Consider the following 17,692-nt stretch of genomic DNA (forward strand, 5'->3'; position numbering starts at 1 on the left):
CTTCCGCGGCCAGCCTGCGTCCGCGGCGGGCAAAGCGGAGGCCGAGGCAGGATTCCGGACGTCGGGGCCCTCCCAGCCCGGGGGTCTCTCAGAACCCCGTGGGGGTGCTGGGCTGCAGGCAGCAGGGGCTGAGGGGCGGGCCCTCAGAGCCCCCGAAGTGGGAGGGTCGGGTCCACCGCGGGGCCAATCCCGGCGCGCGGGGAGCGGGGGCGGGGGCCGGGTGGAGGGGGGTACGGGGGCGGGCCGGGGGCGGGGCGCGGCATCCAGGCGGCGGCGGCGACGGCGGCTGTTCCTTAGTGTCCGGCTCAAGCTCCGGCTGCGGCTGCGGCTCCGGCCTGAGATGCCCCACTCTGTGACCCTGCGCGGCCCTTCGCCTTGGGGCTTCCGCCTGGTGGGCGGCCGGGACTTCAGCGTACCCCTCACCATCTCGCGGGTGAGTCCGGCTGCCACGGGGTGGAGGGGAGGTCCTGGATCTAAGACCCCGTCCTCGCGGTCCACCTGGGACCCGAAACCCCGACGTCCCGGAAGCTCGAAGGCCAAGGGTTGGCCTGGGTGACCTACAGGCTGTAGAGGAGGCTTCCAGGCTGAGCAGCACCGCTCCAACCCGCTCCCTACTCCCTCTGGGCCTGCCTGCCCTATCCCTGGGAGGATCCCCCTCAAGAGTTCACACACCAGCCTCCCTGCTGGCCTAATTTTGGGGGACTCACTGCAGGCCAGGGAAGGACCGCAGTCATGGGCCAGGGGTCTGGACAGATACACAGAGGCCCAGAAATGCTGCTCAGACTAAACCCACCCTTAAGATTTAGGGCAAAATGACTGAGAGACCCCTTCCTCTATCAAGGGTCTCTGTCAGCAGTGCTGGGCGACCCCAAGGAGGTCTGGAGTCCTCTCTGAAACTGAAAAAAGAGAGATCCATCCACTTCCCCACTCTGGTTTTGGTCAGTCTCTCATCCATGACCTCAGTCATCCTAAAAGGAAGCAACCAGGAGGAATTTTTGGCTTCCAGGGGGAGGGAAAACTTGATGATGCAGTCGTGAGACTCCCCCCACCCCACCACCCAAGACACAGACCAGGGGCTAGGATAGCCTCAGCCCAGTTCCTCAAGGTTCCGGTCAAGCACTGCCCCAGGCTTAGGACAGAAGAGGAAGAGGATGGGGCACAACCCTGGGCGGTGGCTAATCTGAGGAGGACAGAGGAGCAGAGGAGACGACTTGGGCCTTGTCAGAGGGGGTGTCCAATCTGGAAAGACAGGATCCTGTCCTAGCCTTGGGGTCGCTTAATTTGAAGGACCAGAAGAGGGGACTCAGACTCTGCTGCTGGGGGTCTCAGCCTGGGGAATGGAAGATGAGAGAACCCAGACCCTGCCTTTAGGGGCTCCTAGTCTGAAGGGAAGAGAGGAGGGGACCTGGAGCCATCTCTTGCACCAACATAGGCTGCTCTAGTGTTCAGGGCCCTGTGTCAGGGGAACTGAGAACACTTTCCCTCACCCTTCCACTACCTCTTGCCTTGGGGCTGGACCAAGCTGGCTGGGCTTTCAGAGATTTCTTTCCAGGTCTTGGGAGGCGATGAACACCCGATGGAGCATGGAATCATGGAATCCCATTTCTGGGGACCAGGGTGACAGGCAGGCCCAGCTGTCCTGGGGGGATTCCCACATCTGCCCTCACCCCACGGCCACTAGATCCCTAGGGCTGAGTGAGGTGGGCCTTCAACACCTCCGGGAGTCTTTCATCTCCCCCTTCCCTGAGGGAGCCCTGCTGGGTGTGTGTGTGTGTGTGTGTGTGTGTGTGTGTGTGTGCGCGCGCACGCGTGCGTGTGCACGCACCTATCTGTGTCTGCCTGTGTGTTATGCTGTGTGTCCACCAAGACGGGCTAGTGGGGGTGCTAGGCCAGCCAGCAGGCCAGGCACCCTGGGCGTGAGGCTGCTGACAGGCTCAGTGGCGGCGGCTGACGGCCGCAGGCGGCAGGGAGCAGAGACATCTGTTGCCCACGCGGCTGCCTGCCCGCCTAGGGAAGGCCTCCACACGTCACAGCAGCAGCAGCAGCAGCAGTGGCAGCCTTGTTTGGAGCTGATCAAGATGCAGGCCCCTGGCAGGCAGGCAGTCTGGGAAAGAGTTTGCCAGGAAGAATCCCCCCACCCCTGTTGTCCCCCAAAGTCACGCAGCAGCAGCTCAGGCCCGAGGAGCCAGGATGGCTGAGCATGTGTTTGGGTGGGATTCCAGGAGATTTATGGGGCTGGGGAGGCACAGGCCACAGCTTGCCCAGCAGGTACATCAAGGGCAGGCCTACAGACACTGACGGTGTGTGGGAGTGTCCTCACCCAGGGGGCTCAAGGTCTAACCCCTCCCATGCTTACGGGGCTTCCCCCACCCAGTGGGGACAGCCATACTCAGACAGAGAGGAGGCTGGCTGCCTGAAAGACCTGGGGCTGGGCAACCTTGACCCACAAAGCCCCAGGGAACCCCCAAGAACACTGTCCAGGATCCCTTCCCCACAGACTGTAATGAGCACTGGCCTTGCCCCAGCATCCACAGCATTCCAGGCCCATCCTAATGGTGTTGCTACCAGGTCCCCAGAAACTGGTGCTTGGAATGAGCACCACTAGTTCTGTGCCCAACTCCCTGTCAGCCCTTTTTGCCCTGATTGTCTCAAGAAGTCCTCACAACAGCCTTTAAAAGAAAGGACTCCCTCTGGCCTCACATTATGGAATAGGGACACTGAGGCTCAGAGAGGCTAAGGTAATGTATCCAGAGAAGCAGAGCGGGGATGGGAAGCCAGGCCTGTCTGGCGCCTGTACGACTGTACAGGACCACATGGCACCCGACTCTGTGGCCCTCAGCCCACCTCAGTGTCTAGGCTGGGTAGAGTGACGCAGGGGCTGGGAATGTAGCTGCTGTAGGTGAGGGGACTGGTTCATGGCCCAGCCTCCCAGCTGACCTCTCTGCTTCCCTCTCTCTTCAGTCTGTTTAACCTGCACTCAGCAGCCAGAAGGATCAGCCTGAATTCCGCTCTGTCCATGATTTCCCTGTTTAGACTCCTCCATGGTTGCCAACCACCCAGGAGAAATGCCAGCTTCTCATCTGGGCTTACAAGGCCCCCAGATCTGGTCCCTGCTTCTTCTCTGATTTCATCTTTTCCACTCTCTCCTCATCATTGATGCTTTGGCCACAGGAGCCTGCTTTTACTCTCACTCCCAGATGAGCCGTTATACATGCTGATCCTTCTACCTGGGACACTCTCTTTTCACCTCACTCCCCTCACTTTTTTTAGAAAATCACCTGGGCCTGGATTGAAATCCTAACTCTACTGTTTATCAATTGAGTGTCCTTCTGCACTTCTCTGGCCCTCAGTTTCCTTATCTAGGAAATAGGCTTGCTTGCTTGAGGATTACTGAGACAATGCATATAAAGGCAGTTGGGAGAGTCATGGTTTCCTGGCCCCATGCCCTCTCTGACCAGAACTAGCACAGCTAGCAGAACTGGCAGAGTCCCAGCCACCCCTGCTTTCGAGAACTTCCTCCACCCACAGGGGCCTGAATATACCCCTTGTGCTGGCTGAATCATCCAGCAGCTAGCCACCCCCCTGAAGAAAAAGACTCCTCTCCTGCATGGGGACTGGGGCAAGGTGTCCCTTCCCCCAAGCCTCTCTTTCTTCATCTGTAAATAGGGATGAGAACAAGCCTCTGTCTCACTAGATGGTTAAGAGGTTGCCATGAGGTAGTTATAGCTAAAGCACAGGGCCCACACCATGTCACAGAGCAGGAATCCATGAAGGAGAGGGGACCTGGAGCAAGACCTTGAGGGAAGGGTGGGATGGTGCCAAGTGTGTGCCTCCCCCAGGAGGACAGGCCTGTGTAGGTAGCCATGTCCTATAAGTGAACATTAATGCTGGGCTGGTTGGCTGAGGGTATCATGCTCCAGAAGAACATTCCTTGGTGCTGCCTATTTCAGGGCACGTCAGCTTGGCAGTCAGTGCCCACACCAGGACTACAGCCAAGTAGCTGCCAGCACCTCAGTGTTGTCTATTCATTACAGAGAACTGGCTAAGCTGAGCCTGGCTAGGTTTCCAAGAACTCCCACCCCAGTAGGGACAGTGTCACTAAGAGCTCTTGAGCTACAGCCGGGTACCACTGGAGAGGCTGGGTAAGAATGAGGGTGCCTGAAGTCTCTTTCCAAAGGCTGTGCTGGGACCAGGGACAGGGTAAAGAATGCCCTGTTGCCAGAATTCCCCTGGGATGCTTACTCAGGCTTCCTGTGAGCCTATCCCCACCCTCATGTGGCCCACATCAAGGAACTGGCATTGGAGTCTCCAGATGTGGACACTCTGAGGTCAGTAGTGGCACTGGGGTGGCATGAGTGCCTGTCCTGCAGAGGAAGGGGAGGTAAAATTGTGACCTGGGAATGCAGATTGGCAGCTAGAAGTAGACGGCCCTTGACTTGCCTGGGAGAGGTGATGACACAGAATGAGGCACTAACAATGTTAGGGAAGCAGAGTGGTAAAGGGGGTGCACAGGATACTGTGGACCCCAAAGGAGAGGCTCCCAGGGAAAATGGCCTCTGCTGAGAGCCTGAGACCTGAAGGATGAGGAGGAGTAAGCTGGTAGTCAGGAAAGAGTGTTTCAGGTAGAGGAAACAGCATCTGCAGAAGTGTGGAGGTGAGAGATATTTACTTGAGTGAGTGAGTATCCCCTGGACATTCGGATAATAGAGTGTGGGTGGGTGGAGGTGAATGTGGGGGTTGGGGATGAGAGGAAACAGGGAGGAAGACAAGGTTGCTAAGGGTTTGAATGTCAGGTCAAGGGGCTGCTATGTGGTCTGGCTGGGTGGGGCAATGCAGGGTATATGTGGCATGTCCACACTCTGTATATACTTGAGAGCACATGACCCTATGTGTCCCTTGCATGACCTGGGTTATGTATACAGGCTACAAGAGTGACACCCCACCTGTCTCAGCCCAGAGGAAGCCCCTCTCATATGCACTCATATCCCACCAGACTTCCAGGTGCTGGAGTTGGGAGTGTTTAGAGCAGAGGTTCCAGCAAGCCCATGTGGGAAGTCAGCCAGTCCTGTGGCTTGCCCACTCACAGGTCACACTGGCATCAGGGCCACCTTTGCCAGGTTTTGAGGTTGGAAGGGGTCTAGAGCAGAGCCTGCAGCAAGGCCACATAATGACCAATACCCAGCCATCTGGCTTGTCTATCCACAGGTCCATGCTGGCAGCAAGGCCGCATTGGCTGCTCTGTGCCCTGGAGACCTGATTCAGGCCATCAATGGTGAGAGCACAGAGCTCATGACACACCTGGAGGCACAGAACCGCATCAAGGGCTGCAATGACCACCTCACACTCTCTGTGAGCAGGTATGCCCTATGCATATAGGGCAGACTGGGCCAGGATGATGGCAGGGTGGAGGGTGGTTAGGGGAGGATAAGTGATGGGTGGCCTGCATCCTGGGTGAGCTGAGCCTCACATGGCCTCTCTGCCTCAGCTTCCTGGCACCCCAGTCCTAAGAAGTAGCACTTTTATGGGGGCTTGGCAGGCACTGTTTGGAGATGCAGGTGGCTTGAGAAGAAGCCCCCTTTTAACTCGGGGCTGGAACTGTGTTGGGGGACTTATGGCAGGGGGTAGGCAGCCCAAAGTCAGGGCTGAAATAAGGCCATGGGTGGCCTTGGACAGGGTGAGGGGTGTACGATTTCAGTCCTTTTCCCACCCCTGAGTGACCAGCTTGATGACCAGTTCAGAGAAGTTTCTTGTTTAACATTTCATTTAACACTCAAACTAACTTGATAAGGTAAAACCTAATGTAGTCTACACGTGAGATGACTGAGGCTCAGAAACCTTAGAGGGGTCTTAGAGTCACACACAAGGCCATGGGGAAGTAGGATTTGACCTTGAGTCTGTCTCACTCCCAAAGACGCCACTTCCTCTCCTTGGCTGCTGACCACTCCTACCAGCACCACAGCTGCCTGCCTCAACTGTCCCCACTCTGTATGGCCCATGCCTCTGCCCAGCTAAAATCTGATGCCATGAACTGTGCAGTGTTACACAGCCCAGTATGAAGGGGAGGACTGGAAGTCACGAAGCCCTGTCTATGCCCTGTACATAGTCCAGGATTGAAGGTGTACCTGGAGCATCTTCAGCCTTCCTCAGACTGATGGCAATTGGCTGGGTCCTGGCTCAGAGGAATATCCCTGCCCCCATCTTGCCTGGATCCAGAGAAGTCAGACATAACTGCTCAGCTCTGCCGCATTCACTGTTAACAGGGACTTTCCATGACCCCCTGGGATGTGTGTGGGCGAATTTTCCCCCAAACCACAGCACGGCCAACCAGACCTTAGAGCCGGCAGGGCAGGAGGTAATCCAATGGCTCTAAGTCATTAAACGGTGGGAAGGCTTCTGAAGTAGCCTGCATTTGTGTCTGGCCCAGGTCTGGGTCAGAGTCAGGACCCCTGACTCTGCTCTCGGCGCTGAGTGGGCCCAGCTGCAAGTCCAAGGCCTTATACACTCCACCTGGCCCACAGTGAGGAGGCCCTCGCCCGGGAGTGTAGCAGAGCTGGCCCTCTTCCAGGCTCTATGGGATCTTAGGTAGACTAAATGACCTCTATGAGCCTGGGCTTCCTTTTCCATAAAGCAGAATCACATTCATCACCCTCTCTGAGACAGGTATAAGCTAGCTGGGGAAACATCAGCACTGCTCTGCCCACGAGCAGCCTCTGGGTCCACCCAACTTGGCCTGGTTCCTGGGCCCTGACTCACCTCCAGCCTTGACTTTGCGTGGCTGAACAAGGGAAGCCCTGGTAGTAGTGGGGCAGAGGGCAGGGGAGGTTCACAGGGGCCCTGAGTCAGGAGATCCGCAGGGAGAATGATGTCAGGGGAGGGTGGCGGGGGGTAGGGTGGAGGTCCCCCTACCTTCCTTCCTTTCCTGGTCATTTGTTCCAAGCCAGGCATGGACGGAGCCAAGGGCCCACTGACCTGTTCCACTCGGGGTGTTTTGGCCCCCAAATGTTGCCTGGCCATGGAGCAGGTGAGAAGCACATCCTTTCCTATCACAGATCTGGGTTCTAGTCCCAGCTCTGCACTCGAGAACTGTGCTGTCCTCCCGCGAGTAATTTAATCTCAGAGCCCTTAGCTTCCTCAACTTCAAAATAGGGACTGTTTTGTGATCTGGGATTGAGTGATGATGACATACAAGGACTGCTCAGTCAGGATGAAAACTGGGGTCCTGTCCTCCAGGCCCCTATCCCTAATTCTCACACATGCAGATTCTAGGGGATCAAGACACAAGGGCACCTTGACCTTCTGGGCCAGCATCTCTTCTCTTGGGTACCTTCTCAACTGCAAGGCCTCTGACCCTGCTCTACATCCTGCATGCTATGCCAGGACTTATGCCTGGGCCCCAAAGACCACCCCACACCATGTTCTCTATGGAAGCCTGGTAAGCTAGTTGGAGGGAGGTACTCTGTGTCAGCACCCCCAGAACTCTGCCCAGGCCAGCTTCCCTACCTGCGTACAAAGAGCTCTAATCCTCCACAGACTTCTTCTCAGGATAAAAAGTGAAGTAAAGGCCCAGCTTCCCTGGCACACTTACTTTGTCTGGAACTCAAAGCCAGGTATCCAGCAATCCAAGCTAACCCACAATTTCTGGGCATGTTCTGTAGGTCCAGGACCTTCCTGGCATCAACTCCAACCCTGGGGCCTGTGGTGGGGTCCCTGTCACCCACTACATGTGGCACAAGATGCATCTGTACATCCTACCCTTTGGTGGGCTTCAAGATGGCAGTTGGAGCCACCTGCCCAGCCTGAAGTGGAAACCTAGGGGTAGAGGTTGACTCGTGAATAAGCCCTTCATTCTGATCTGATGCCTTGGGCCACTCTCATGGCTCTAGGTACTTTGTACCCTCTGACCTTGTACTTTCCTTTTGGGCAGAACTTCAAGGAAGTATAAGGCCAAATAGCTACATGAGGTGTCCTAGGTTTATCCCAGAAGAGTTCTGGGTGGATAGAGGCCACGGTTAGAGCTTTGAGTTAGGGCAGTCACTTGGGAACCTGGCTGAGGGGGCTGGAGCCAGATGCCAGTGGGGGTGGGACAGCAGAGCCCTAGTGCCACAGGCCTCCAGAAGGCTGTAGAGGAGAGGGATAGCCTGCAGGGGACCAAGGAATGGGCAAGGGTAAGGAACTGCAGAGTGAGTGTGGACTACAGGTGTAGTCAGATTGTTAAAATCCTCTGCTGAGTGGTGGAGAGGAGCAGGGTTGAGCTGCTAGTGAAGTGGTGAGACCCCAAGAAGACCCAGGAAGCCCTTTGGGGTAGAGTGGGGACATTATTCCCCTTTGGTCTAACCAGTCTCACTCACACCCACCCGCCAATCCAGGGACCACGCACCCTCCTGGGCTGCCTTCTCACAGGACTACTCAGTGGCAGGACGGGGCCCCAGGCCTGTAGCCTCTTGGCCCCGCCTGCCCTGCTTATGGCAGGTTTATGATGTTTTTCTCCCTCCTGAGTGGTGTTTGGCTTTTGGTTTCTATGGCGAAGCAGGAATTTCCTAATGGCCTGCTTCCCATCTGGGCTGGGCAGACACTGGTGATGACTCTGCCGGCAGCAGCAGGAGGGGAGGCGCACTGCTCAGAGCCTCCATTCCACCTCCCTCGGAGCCCACAGATGCCTGACTCGCAGGCCCGGCCAGAGATGGTGGATGGAAGAGGGATGAGTGGATGGGCTTCTAGCTGATCAGTGTGTAAGGCCTGGCTTGTCCTGCCGTGAGCTGGGCCCTCTTTATGCGGAGCTTCCATAGGCCACAGAGAGGGCGGAAGAGTGGGGAAGCTGCAGGGATTCTGCTGAATCCTCTCTAAAAGCCAGACCAGAGAGGGAAGGAGCAGCAGGTAGGGAAGGGATGCACAGCCCTCACCAGGTGGGTGGCAGATCTAGAGTTGTGTCTCCTTGCTGCAACAGCCACCACTCTAGTGCAGAGGGAAGAGTTGGGCGGTATCCTTATTCATGCAGAGTTACGAAGCCCGGTCCTGGGTGGCCCTGGGCCCAGACCCCAGGACCCTCTTGGTCCTAGTTTCCAGGCATGGTGGGCTAGTAAGCAGAGATTTCTGACCATCCTAATTCCTGTCACAGGCCTGAAGGCAGGAGTTGGCCCAGTACCCCAGAGGACAGCAAGGCTCATGCACACAGGAGCCACATCGACCCTGAGGTCCAGGTATGTACAGACACCACCTGTCTGGCTTGGCCTGGCTCAGAGCAAGCTCAGGGCAAAGGGGCCAGGCCTAGTCCACAGGTTTAACTGCACTGGATGTCCTCACTGTGGCTCTCAGATGCCCAGGCCAGAGACTGAAACTGAAAGCTTCTCTGGGCAATGCCCATGTCCCATCCAGTGCTCCCAGGTGATATGTACCTGCTGGGGGCTCTGTCTGTACTCCAGCAGTCCTGGATTCTGGGACACAGGTGCCTGTGGTGGGCGGGGACTGGGCTAGCCTTGGCCCAGGGCTAGTATCCACCCAGCTGGGTTTCACTCTGTTGCCGAGTGATGCCAACCAGTAGGAAGCCATCAGGCTTGTGGGTGGGGGTGGGGGCAAGCTCACCAAGCTTGTGGGTGGATTGGGGGGCAACCATAGGCTGTGGTGGTCTCAGGCTATGGGACACTCTTTTGTCACATCTTAGCCTTGGGCACCTAGGTGGCCAGAGCCAACCTTAGAATGTAAGGCACTGCCTTGCCCTATCCAAGGTTAAAGTTTTCACCTGGCCATCCTGTGATTACAGCTAGCAGACCTCTGGCTGCTGTCCTGCCTGCTCAGTCTGTATATGATAGGAGTCACAGCTACAGTGCTGTCCTCAAGGAGCATGATGGGGGCCAGGCTGCTTTAGGGCCTCATTTTGCCATGGGCTTGACAGGTAGCCAAGTGGGCATGCTGAGGTATCCAGAGCAAACTCAGTATCTCTGGTCCACAAAGTGGGGGCAATGACAAATGGTCTGTGATGGAGCCAGAACTTGGGACCCAGCATGTGGGACCATGGCTTCCTGGGACTACTTGTGTCCACTCTCTCTCATGGAGTCTTCGCTATATGAGAGGGAAGGATCTGCTATGGCCTCTCCCTTGCCATCTACCCTAATTCCCATCTTGCTCTGAAATGTGTTCCCTATTTGCCTTTGCTGGCACCCCTGAGGCCAGGTGCTTATCACATGCAAGGAGGGCCTGCTCTGGAAGGTGAGAGGCACTTAGCAGTTCTGAGATGGCAGAAGCCAGGGGTCAAAGGAGTCTAGATTAGGCAAATGATTCAACCAAGGAGTCAGAGAGGGCTTCCTAGAGGAGAGGGTATCCAAACCAAGACCTGAAGGCCTGGAAAGAATAAGGCAGGCAAAGGGGCATAGAGAGAGAAAGTATACCAGGAAGCACACACAAGCCCAGAGGTGAAATTGTGCACCATAGGTTCAGAGGAAAGAGAAGTCCCAGGGGGTGAGAGGCAGAGGTGAGGGTGGACAATGGGGCAGGGCCACAAAGAGGCCCTCGGTTTCCTCTACACAGGACCTCAGCTGTTCTTGCAGAGATTTGTGGCCACAACTGTGTCTCAGAAGCTTATTCTGGTAGCCCATGCGGATGGGGTCTGGGGGACATAGACAAGCTGACCAGGCTTGGCATGGGCCAGACAGATGGGAGCAACAGAGCACAGGCCCCCAGCTCATGTGTGAGCCCTAGTTTTCATGTACGAGTGCCCAGATGGATAAGGCAAGGGAGCCTGAGCTTTGGAATTTGAAGCTCAGGTCTCTGAGTCCTCCAGGAGAGGCTCTGGGGCAGTGGGCCTGGGGGGCTGGGGCCTAGAGAGCAACTCCCCCTGCCCTCACACTTGCCCTCATTGACCTCCTGGAGGATCAGGCTGCTGGTGGCTCAGGCTGGAAGTGGAGGGATTTTCCACAAGCAACAGGGCAGCCCCTCAGCTGCTGTCCCCCTTTTGTACTTAAAAGGTCATGAGCTCCATGGGTGGTGACAGAAACACCCCCATCCAGCCCCTGCAGGGCAATGTCCTCAGTAACACAGACACAGGGCCCATTGTCCCCATACTGCTCCCATCCTCTGCCTGCATACAGGAGGGGGATGGGCCCAGCTAGAGTCATTGGAGGAGGTGAGAACCACAGCTGGCCTTTATACCAGCACAAAGTACCCTGGCACTCCCCACCAAGTAAGATGTGTGCCAAATGGGGCTTCAGGCTCACCTTCCATATAGGGTCATAGGAGACTCCTTCTGTTGGCCCTTAATATGGGAACACAGCCCAGAATGGAGGAAGGAGGGTGATCAGGAAAGTTTTCCTGAAGAGAGTGGCATCTGAGCTGAGAACCAGGTGATGGGTTAAGGCAAGCCAGGTGGAGCAGGCAGTGCAGGCTCAGCCTGTCCTCTCCAGGCCAGCGGAGAGTTGGAGCTCAGCCTTTGGGAGCTGTCACCTGCTCACCTGGATTTGGTGCCCATCTCTGTGGGAGTGTCCCAGATTCTGACTATAGTCATTGTGGGAGCTGATGAACAAGCTGACAGTTACCCTCATTCTGCTGACTAACACACTGAGGCTTCAACAACCAAATCAGCAGCTGGCAGGTACTCAGACACAAGGAGCACATGGTACTAGGTGTACCACTACACACCTGAAGAGGGAAAATGCAGGAATAGGGGTTCAGGAATGCTCATGACAGCCATTCATCCGATGATCACTTGCTCTGTGCCAGTTACTATGGTAAGTGCTTTGTATGCAACTGTCTCATTTTATCCCAAGGAACTTGATATAGAAACCATGTTCTCCATTTCACAGACGAAGAAACTGAGGTTCAGAGAGGTGAGATGACTTACTCAGTGAGTGACTGATAGAGCTGGGATGCAAACAAGGCTGAGGTTGCCACGTGTGTCTTAACCACTGAGTTCAGACCTAGAGAGGCTGCTGCATGGGTGGCCATGGGAGGGGCAGTGGCTCTGATGACCCTGCAATAGAGTCTCACACCCTGCTGGGTGGGAGTGAGTGAAGGCCTCCTTCCTCCAGGTTCTCCCTGACTCCCTCTTCCTGTTGAAGCCTCCTCTGTAAGGGGCCCAGCCCTGCCCCCACGGCCCATGGCCCATCTGGTCCCCATTAGAGGCCAGGCCAGACTCGCCTGCCTGCCTGCCCTGCAGACATATGTGCGGGAGTGCTCGGATTTCTCAGGGTCTTTTCTCGGGCCCTGTGGGGTTAAGGGGTTTTCTGCTGCTGTTGCCTCATTGATGGGGGCCCACCTGGGCAGTGAGAGACCTTCTCCTTTGTCTGTTGGGGTGGGAGAGCAGGGGCATCGCCCTCATTCAGCTGCTGGTCTGCCCATTCCCCATGCTCCCACCCCACTCAGAGCCTGCAGAAAGCAGCAACAGCAGGGTGCTCTGGCCACCAACCTTGTCCCAGCCATGGAGGCCACCATGGTCATCGCAAGTGTGACGAGCACTGGCTCCAAGTATATGTAAATGTGTCTGTAAGATTAGGTATATGTAGGTGGACTGGCTGATGCACGTGTGTTGCCTTCATGCATAGGTATGGCTGTAAATGTACTTGTGAGAGTGTACATGCCTGTTATCACACTGCTGAGGGCAGGCCTGTGTGCCTGCAAGCTAGGGACAACAAGGCCCTGGAGTCTGCAGGGAAGGAGATCCTTAGTCCCCATTTAGATCCACACCCACAAAGGTACTGCCCTCTTCCCATAGGCTATTCAGGCCCAAATGTTTCAGCCAGGGGCTGGCTATGAAGTGGGGAGCCTTGAGCCATGGCACAGCCTCTGCCCCTCATCTGCTGTGTCTACAGAAGGGCACCCATTTTGGCCTGGAAGCAGGAGATAGGGGCAAAAACACCAGCCTGGAGGGAGATGACCTCACAATAGCACCCTTAAACCTCAGCCTGCCCCCACCAAAGGGCCTTGGGACACAACAATTGATGACCCTCACTGGCTGCAGAGCAGGAGTTCCTTTTTTGTGTTCCCAGCCCTGGGCCCATCCAGTGCCTAGCACCATTCTGGCAGGTAAGAAGGCTTGACACCAGGACCATCTCTGCAAGGAAGCCACACTCTCTGCTCCAGAAATCCTGGCCTTAAAAAGCTTCTTGGGATAGTCCTTCCCCAACACCATTCCTCACAGGTACTAGTAGTAAGAACCACCACATGGTTCTTGAGCCAAGGGTGAGTCTTAGGCACTCAGATTTTTGTGTCTGACTTTCTATGAGCATTTCTTATTTCTGCAGGGGTTGAACCAGGCCCAAAACTCAGCCTTTCCCTACAGATTCTTCCCTGGCTGGATAACATAGCCCAGAGATGCCAGAACAAGGGGAGACAACCAACATCCAAGAAGGCCTGGGTGGGTGTACAAGGAATGGCCAGAGACCCTACGCCCAGAGGGTCTCCCAGCACCTCAGGCCCCACTCTCTCCTAGGATGGCAGTCCAGCAACCAGCAGGCGGCCCTCAGCCACCGGGACTGGACCAGAAGATGGCAGACCAGCCCTGGGATCTCCTTACGGGCAGCCACCTCGCCTCCCAGTCCCTCACAACGGCAGCAGCAGTGAGGCTACCTTACTGGCCCAGATGAGCAACCTGCATGTGTCTCCATCCCACAGGTAGTACAGAGGCACAGCCTTTGTAGCCGTACCTGGGTCCCATCTTAATCCCTAATCCCTCGAATCTCACACCAGGTCCCATACTGACCCCTAACACTTGATCCTTGGGTCTCAGCTGACCCATGAAACCTCAGTAGACCCCTGAGCTGGCAGACTGAAGGCTGGTACTGCAACTCTGCCCCTTCGTGCGTCTCTCTCCCCCAGCAACGACCCAGCCAGAGGCCTTCCGCGGAGTCGTGACTGTGGAGTCGACCTGGGTTCAGAGGTGTACAGGATGCTCCGGGAGCCTGCTGAGCCCATGGCTGCGGCGCCCAAGCAGTCAGGCTCCTTCCGCTACTTGCAGGGCATGCTAGAGGCCGGCGAGGGCGGTAAGGCTTTACCCACCTGCCTTCTCACTCCCTGAGGTACCAATGGCACCCCCTAACCTGCCCCAGCCATGCCTTGGCGACCCCATGTCCCCCCTCCTGGCAATTAGCTTCTCCCCGTGTCCTGGGGGTGTTCCCACACTCCTCACTGCGCAGGTGCTTTCTGATTCCCACTCCACCCCTGTCGCGGCCCCTCACGTCACCCCTCTCACCCTCCTTCCCAGTCTCTGTGGCGGTAGCTCTGTAATCAGGGCCCAGCCCCACATTCCACTGAAGTGAAGTTTTTCCCTTTTCTGACTTCCACACCGGGCTCATACCAATCGTGCTCTGGCTCTCAGGGGAACGACCTGGGCCTGGTAGCCCCAGGAACCTCAAGCCCACGGCCAGCAAGCTGGGCGCGCCGCTTAGTGGCCTCCAGGGGCTTCCCGAGTGCACGCGCTGCGGCCACGGCATTGTGTGAGTACCTCCCTGCCTTGTGCCTCCCGGCCTTCCCCACCCCCTCCAGCAGTCTCCTGACTGCTCCCAAGGCCCTGGGTGAGGGCCTGCTGGCAAATCTGTCAGCTCCAGACTCTGCTCTCTTCTGTCTCCCATCAGGGGCACCATCGTCAAGGCACGGGACAAGCTCTACCACCCCGAGTGCTTCATGTGCAGCGACTGCGGCCTGAACCTCAAGCAGCGCGGTTACTTCTTTCTGGACGAGCGGCTCTACTGTGAGAGCCATGCCAAGGCGCGCGTGAAGCCTCCGGAGGGCTACGATGTGGTGGCCGTGTACCCCAATGCCAAGGTGGAACTCGTCTGAGCCGCTCCCGAAACCTCCCGTCCCCACCTCTGCTTCTTTTAATGTCCCTGCATGGCCCGTGTAAATAATGTGTTTGCGCCCTGCCTAATAAACTTCCTCTGCTTGGCCTCGACCGTGTCAGTGCCCTGGCCTGCCTCCCTCCAGTTTAGGCCATGGCTCCCGAGTGTTTAGGTGCCAAGCATTTTCTTAGGCACTGGGTGCAATGGCGAGCAAGACAGGTGCTGTGCTGTCCTCAAGGAGGCCACAGCCTGGGTGGATGGCAGACACGAAACACAAGGTCAGTTCTATTAATAGGGAGGTGAGGTATGAGGTGCTGTAAGGGGACATCATGCCAAAGGGTTTGACCTTGGTGGAGTGAGGAAAGGTATCAGCTGAGAACTAAGGGATGTGGGAACGAAGAGCTCTGCAAGGGGGAGAAACTGTACAAAGCTATGGCAAAGGCTAGCACAGGCAGGAAAGGCTCCGTCTGTGCAGCAGCACGAGCGCGGGCGGCCCCTAGCAGCCGCAGCAGGGACTGCCCCGCGGGGGATTTGACTGCGGAGATCACCCGGACTGCCTCCCAGACAGTGGGTGGAATCTGCCTGCCGGCAATCTTGGCGTTCACTCTTCCGGGTTTCTCCTTCCCACCCGGCCCCTGCCTACTCTAGTCTTTCCTTTCTTCCCCTTCCTGTCTCTCCCCACCAGGGGGCGCTTACGCACGCGTGCGTGTGTATGTTTGTGTGTGGGAGAGGGAGAGGGGGAGAGAGAAAGATTTTAGAAAGAAAAGAACACTCTCCTCCAAAGCCGAAAAGTAAACACTCCTCCTCCGAAGCCTGGCGGTGACAGCGTGGTGGGGGGCCTTGAGCCTTTCACAGCTCGGTCGCACACACAAGGATACAGACTCGCACTTTTGAAAAATAGAAATGGTATCGGGGTTGGTCAATTGTGGCTGTTAACCCCCGATGACTCGTCCTGGACTCCAGGTCACATGGATCTACCCTCTCCTTAGCTTGCTCAGAACAGGAAGCAGCCTAGTTTATTTATTTAGTGAGCCCCGAGTAATGTATGTTTGTGCTCTTTTCAGTTTTGTACTAGCACAGATCATAAAAGATTTATCAATTCAGACTCTCACCATCACCACACGACACTACACCTTTCCTCACACTCTTGCCAACACAGGGTATTATCAGTTCTTTTTCATTTTTGCCAATCTGATAGGTAAAACCCGGTATATAGTTGCTTTAATTAGCATGTCTCTGATTACCAGGGATGAGCATTCATTGAACAGATATTTGTAATGTTTGCTGTTGAGTGCTGAGCCAAGGGCAACAGAATGGTCTCCCTCCAAGAGTTCTGTGAATTGCTCTAAACCGTTCATGCATTTTTTCTGAGGTTTAATTTCTTAATGATAGGTCAGAACTTTCCATAATTTTGCAAGAATCTTTGTTATTGGATTCTTTTCCACTAATCTGTTTTATTACTGAGACAATATCATGTTGATTTAATTACTACCTTTTAAAGAGTTTAACATGCCAATCTCTCTTCCTTGTTCTTCACTTAGAAACAAGTCAAGGCTATTGTACATTTCCAATTGCCCAGAGGTTTAGATTCAGAATCAGGCTCTGGAAAAAAAAAAAAAAACCAGACAACAAACAAACCTCTTTGAACTGTGACTGGGGTTGCCTTGAATCTAGAGACTCATTTGGGAATAACTGGCTAGAGTCCTTTCCTACCAGAGAATAGTGTGATCTGTGCTTACTCTGTATTGATTAGGGTTGATGAAGTAAAAGTCCAGATTTTAAGATAAACAAACAAAAAATTTAAACATAAAAGGTTTTCTCTGACTTTTGGCCTCCTCCTTCCCCTCGAGTGTGTATCTGCATGTGTGTTAATCACATCTCCCCAATGGCAGAAATTCCTACTCAACCATAAAGATCAATTTTTCTCCTTCTGGTGCCAGCCATGTAACTCCTTAGAATATAACATTCCTTTCTCAATCCTGTGAGGGTCATGATGACCCACAACTTGCCTTACATGTACATACAACTTTGGTGAACTTCATGTACAATGCCAATATATAATTTCCATTAAAAATAGTGATTGGTGCAGAATGGACTGGTCAGCTGATCTGGGGAGATACTGAACTACGCCTAAGGGTAATAGGACGGCTTGGTGGAAGAGTCTACTGTTCCATACCCATCCCTCTTCCTCTGCAGACCAGGTCCCAGCCCCACCTCCATAGGCGGAAGCAGAGGGGATGATGGGCAGCCAGGGAAGCCATTAAGCAGAAGAGCAGGTGGAAAAATACCCGAGCTACCCGCACAGGCCGGCACCACTTTCTCAGATGCAAACCTGCAGAGACCAGGCTCCCCACTCACAGCAGCCGCCAGCGCTCGCCTTAATCCTTCAGACACCCGCTCCCCACACAGGGCCTATACACCCAAGTTGAGGAGTCCTTGAGCTGCCTAGGCACCTCTGGCTCCCCGAGACCAACAGCTCCACATTCACAGGGCTGCAGCAGCCATATCAACCCTCGCAGAGGTAAGCATCCTAGTGAGGGTGGCGGGCACAACAGCTAAGAGGAGTGGTGCCCAGAGCTGCCAGTCTTCCCAGTTCAAGGACCAGGCTCTGCCAGTCCCATAACCACCTTCTCTGCCCAGGGGCCATGACTGAGTCCAAATGTACTGGGACAAGGCCTCTGTGGGACAAGGTCTCTGTGACCCAGGGGCTTAATCGTGAGACTGGGCAGCTGAATCTCCAGGAGGAGACACAGATGCAGGATTCCCAGTTAAGAGTGCCCCTGTTGCCAGGGATTAGGTTCTAGTCTCCTTGCACAAAGAATTCTAAGAGGAGACAGGTTAAAAAAGTAAAGTGAGGATTTATTAAGGGATAGATAGTACACTCTAAAGACGAGAGCGGGCAGGCTCAGGTGAGCAGCTGCGCCGAATTT

The 17,692-nt window shown here is 55.4% G+C and overlaps 1 protein-coding gene across 3 annotated transcripts; it reads left to right on the forward strand.

Annotated features, from left to right (window-relative positions):
- Nucleotides 1-250: 250 nt before the first annotated feature.
- On the forward strand, nucleotides 251-16,853 carry PDLIM4 (PDZ and LIM domain 4). 3 transcript variants are annotated; one of them, XM_032476684.1, is made up of 7 exons: nucleotides 251-433; nucleotides 5,206-5,357; nucleotides 9,116-9,197; nucleotides 13,418-13,599; nucleotides 13,804-13,967; nucleotides 14,303-14,420; nucleotides 14,559-16,853. In XM_032476684.1, the coding sequence occupies exons 1-7, from the start codon at nucleotides 341-343 to the stop codon at nucleotides 14,761-14,763; spliced, it is 996 nt and encodes a 331-aa protein (XP_032332575.1). In that variant the 5' UTR covers nucleotides 251-340; the 3' UTR covers nucleotides 14,764-16,853. The 3 variants fall into 3 exon arrangements, with proteins under 3 accessions (XP_032332575.1, XP_032332577.1, XP_032332576.1); XM_032476685.1 differs by lacking the exon at nucleotides 251-433 and adding an exon at nucleotides 7,260-7,432 and having other exon boundaries at nucleotides 5,221-5,357; XM_032476686.1 differs by lacking the exon at nucleotides 14,303-14,420 and having other exon boundaries at nucleotides 14,559-14,775.
- Nucleotides 16,854-17,692: the final 839 nt, after the last annotated feature.

The sequence above is a fragment of the Camelus ferus genome, chromosome 3, assembly GCF_009834535.1.
Source record: "Camelus ferus isolate YT-003-E chromosome 3, BCGSAC_Cfer_1.0, whole genome shotgun sequence".
Lineage (NCBI taxonomy): Eukaryota > Metazoa > Chordata > Mammalia > Artiodactyla > Camelidae > Camelus > Camelus ferus.

What these genes read in the sequence shown, in the direction of transcription:
- PDLIM4 (XM_032476684.1), top strand. Translation starts at nt 341, where the DNA reads ATGCCCCACTCTGTGACCCTGCGCGGCCCTTCGCCTTGGGGCTTCCGC. An exon ending in TACCCCTCACCATCTCGCGG is followed by an intron (nt 434 to 5,205) that starts GTGAGTCCGGCT and finishes GTCTATCCACAG; the next exon opens with GTCCATGCTGGCAGCAAGGC. An exon ending in GCTAGAGGCCGGCGAGGGCG is followed by an intron (nt 13,968 to 14,302) that starts GTAAGGCTTTAC and finishes TCTGGCTCTCAG; the next exon opens with GGGAACGACCTGGGCCTGGT.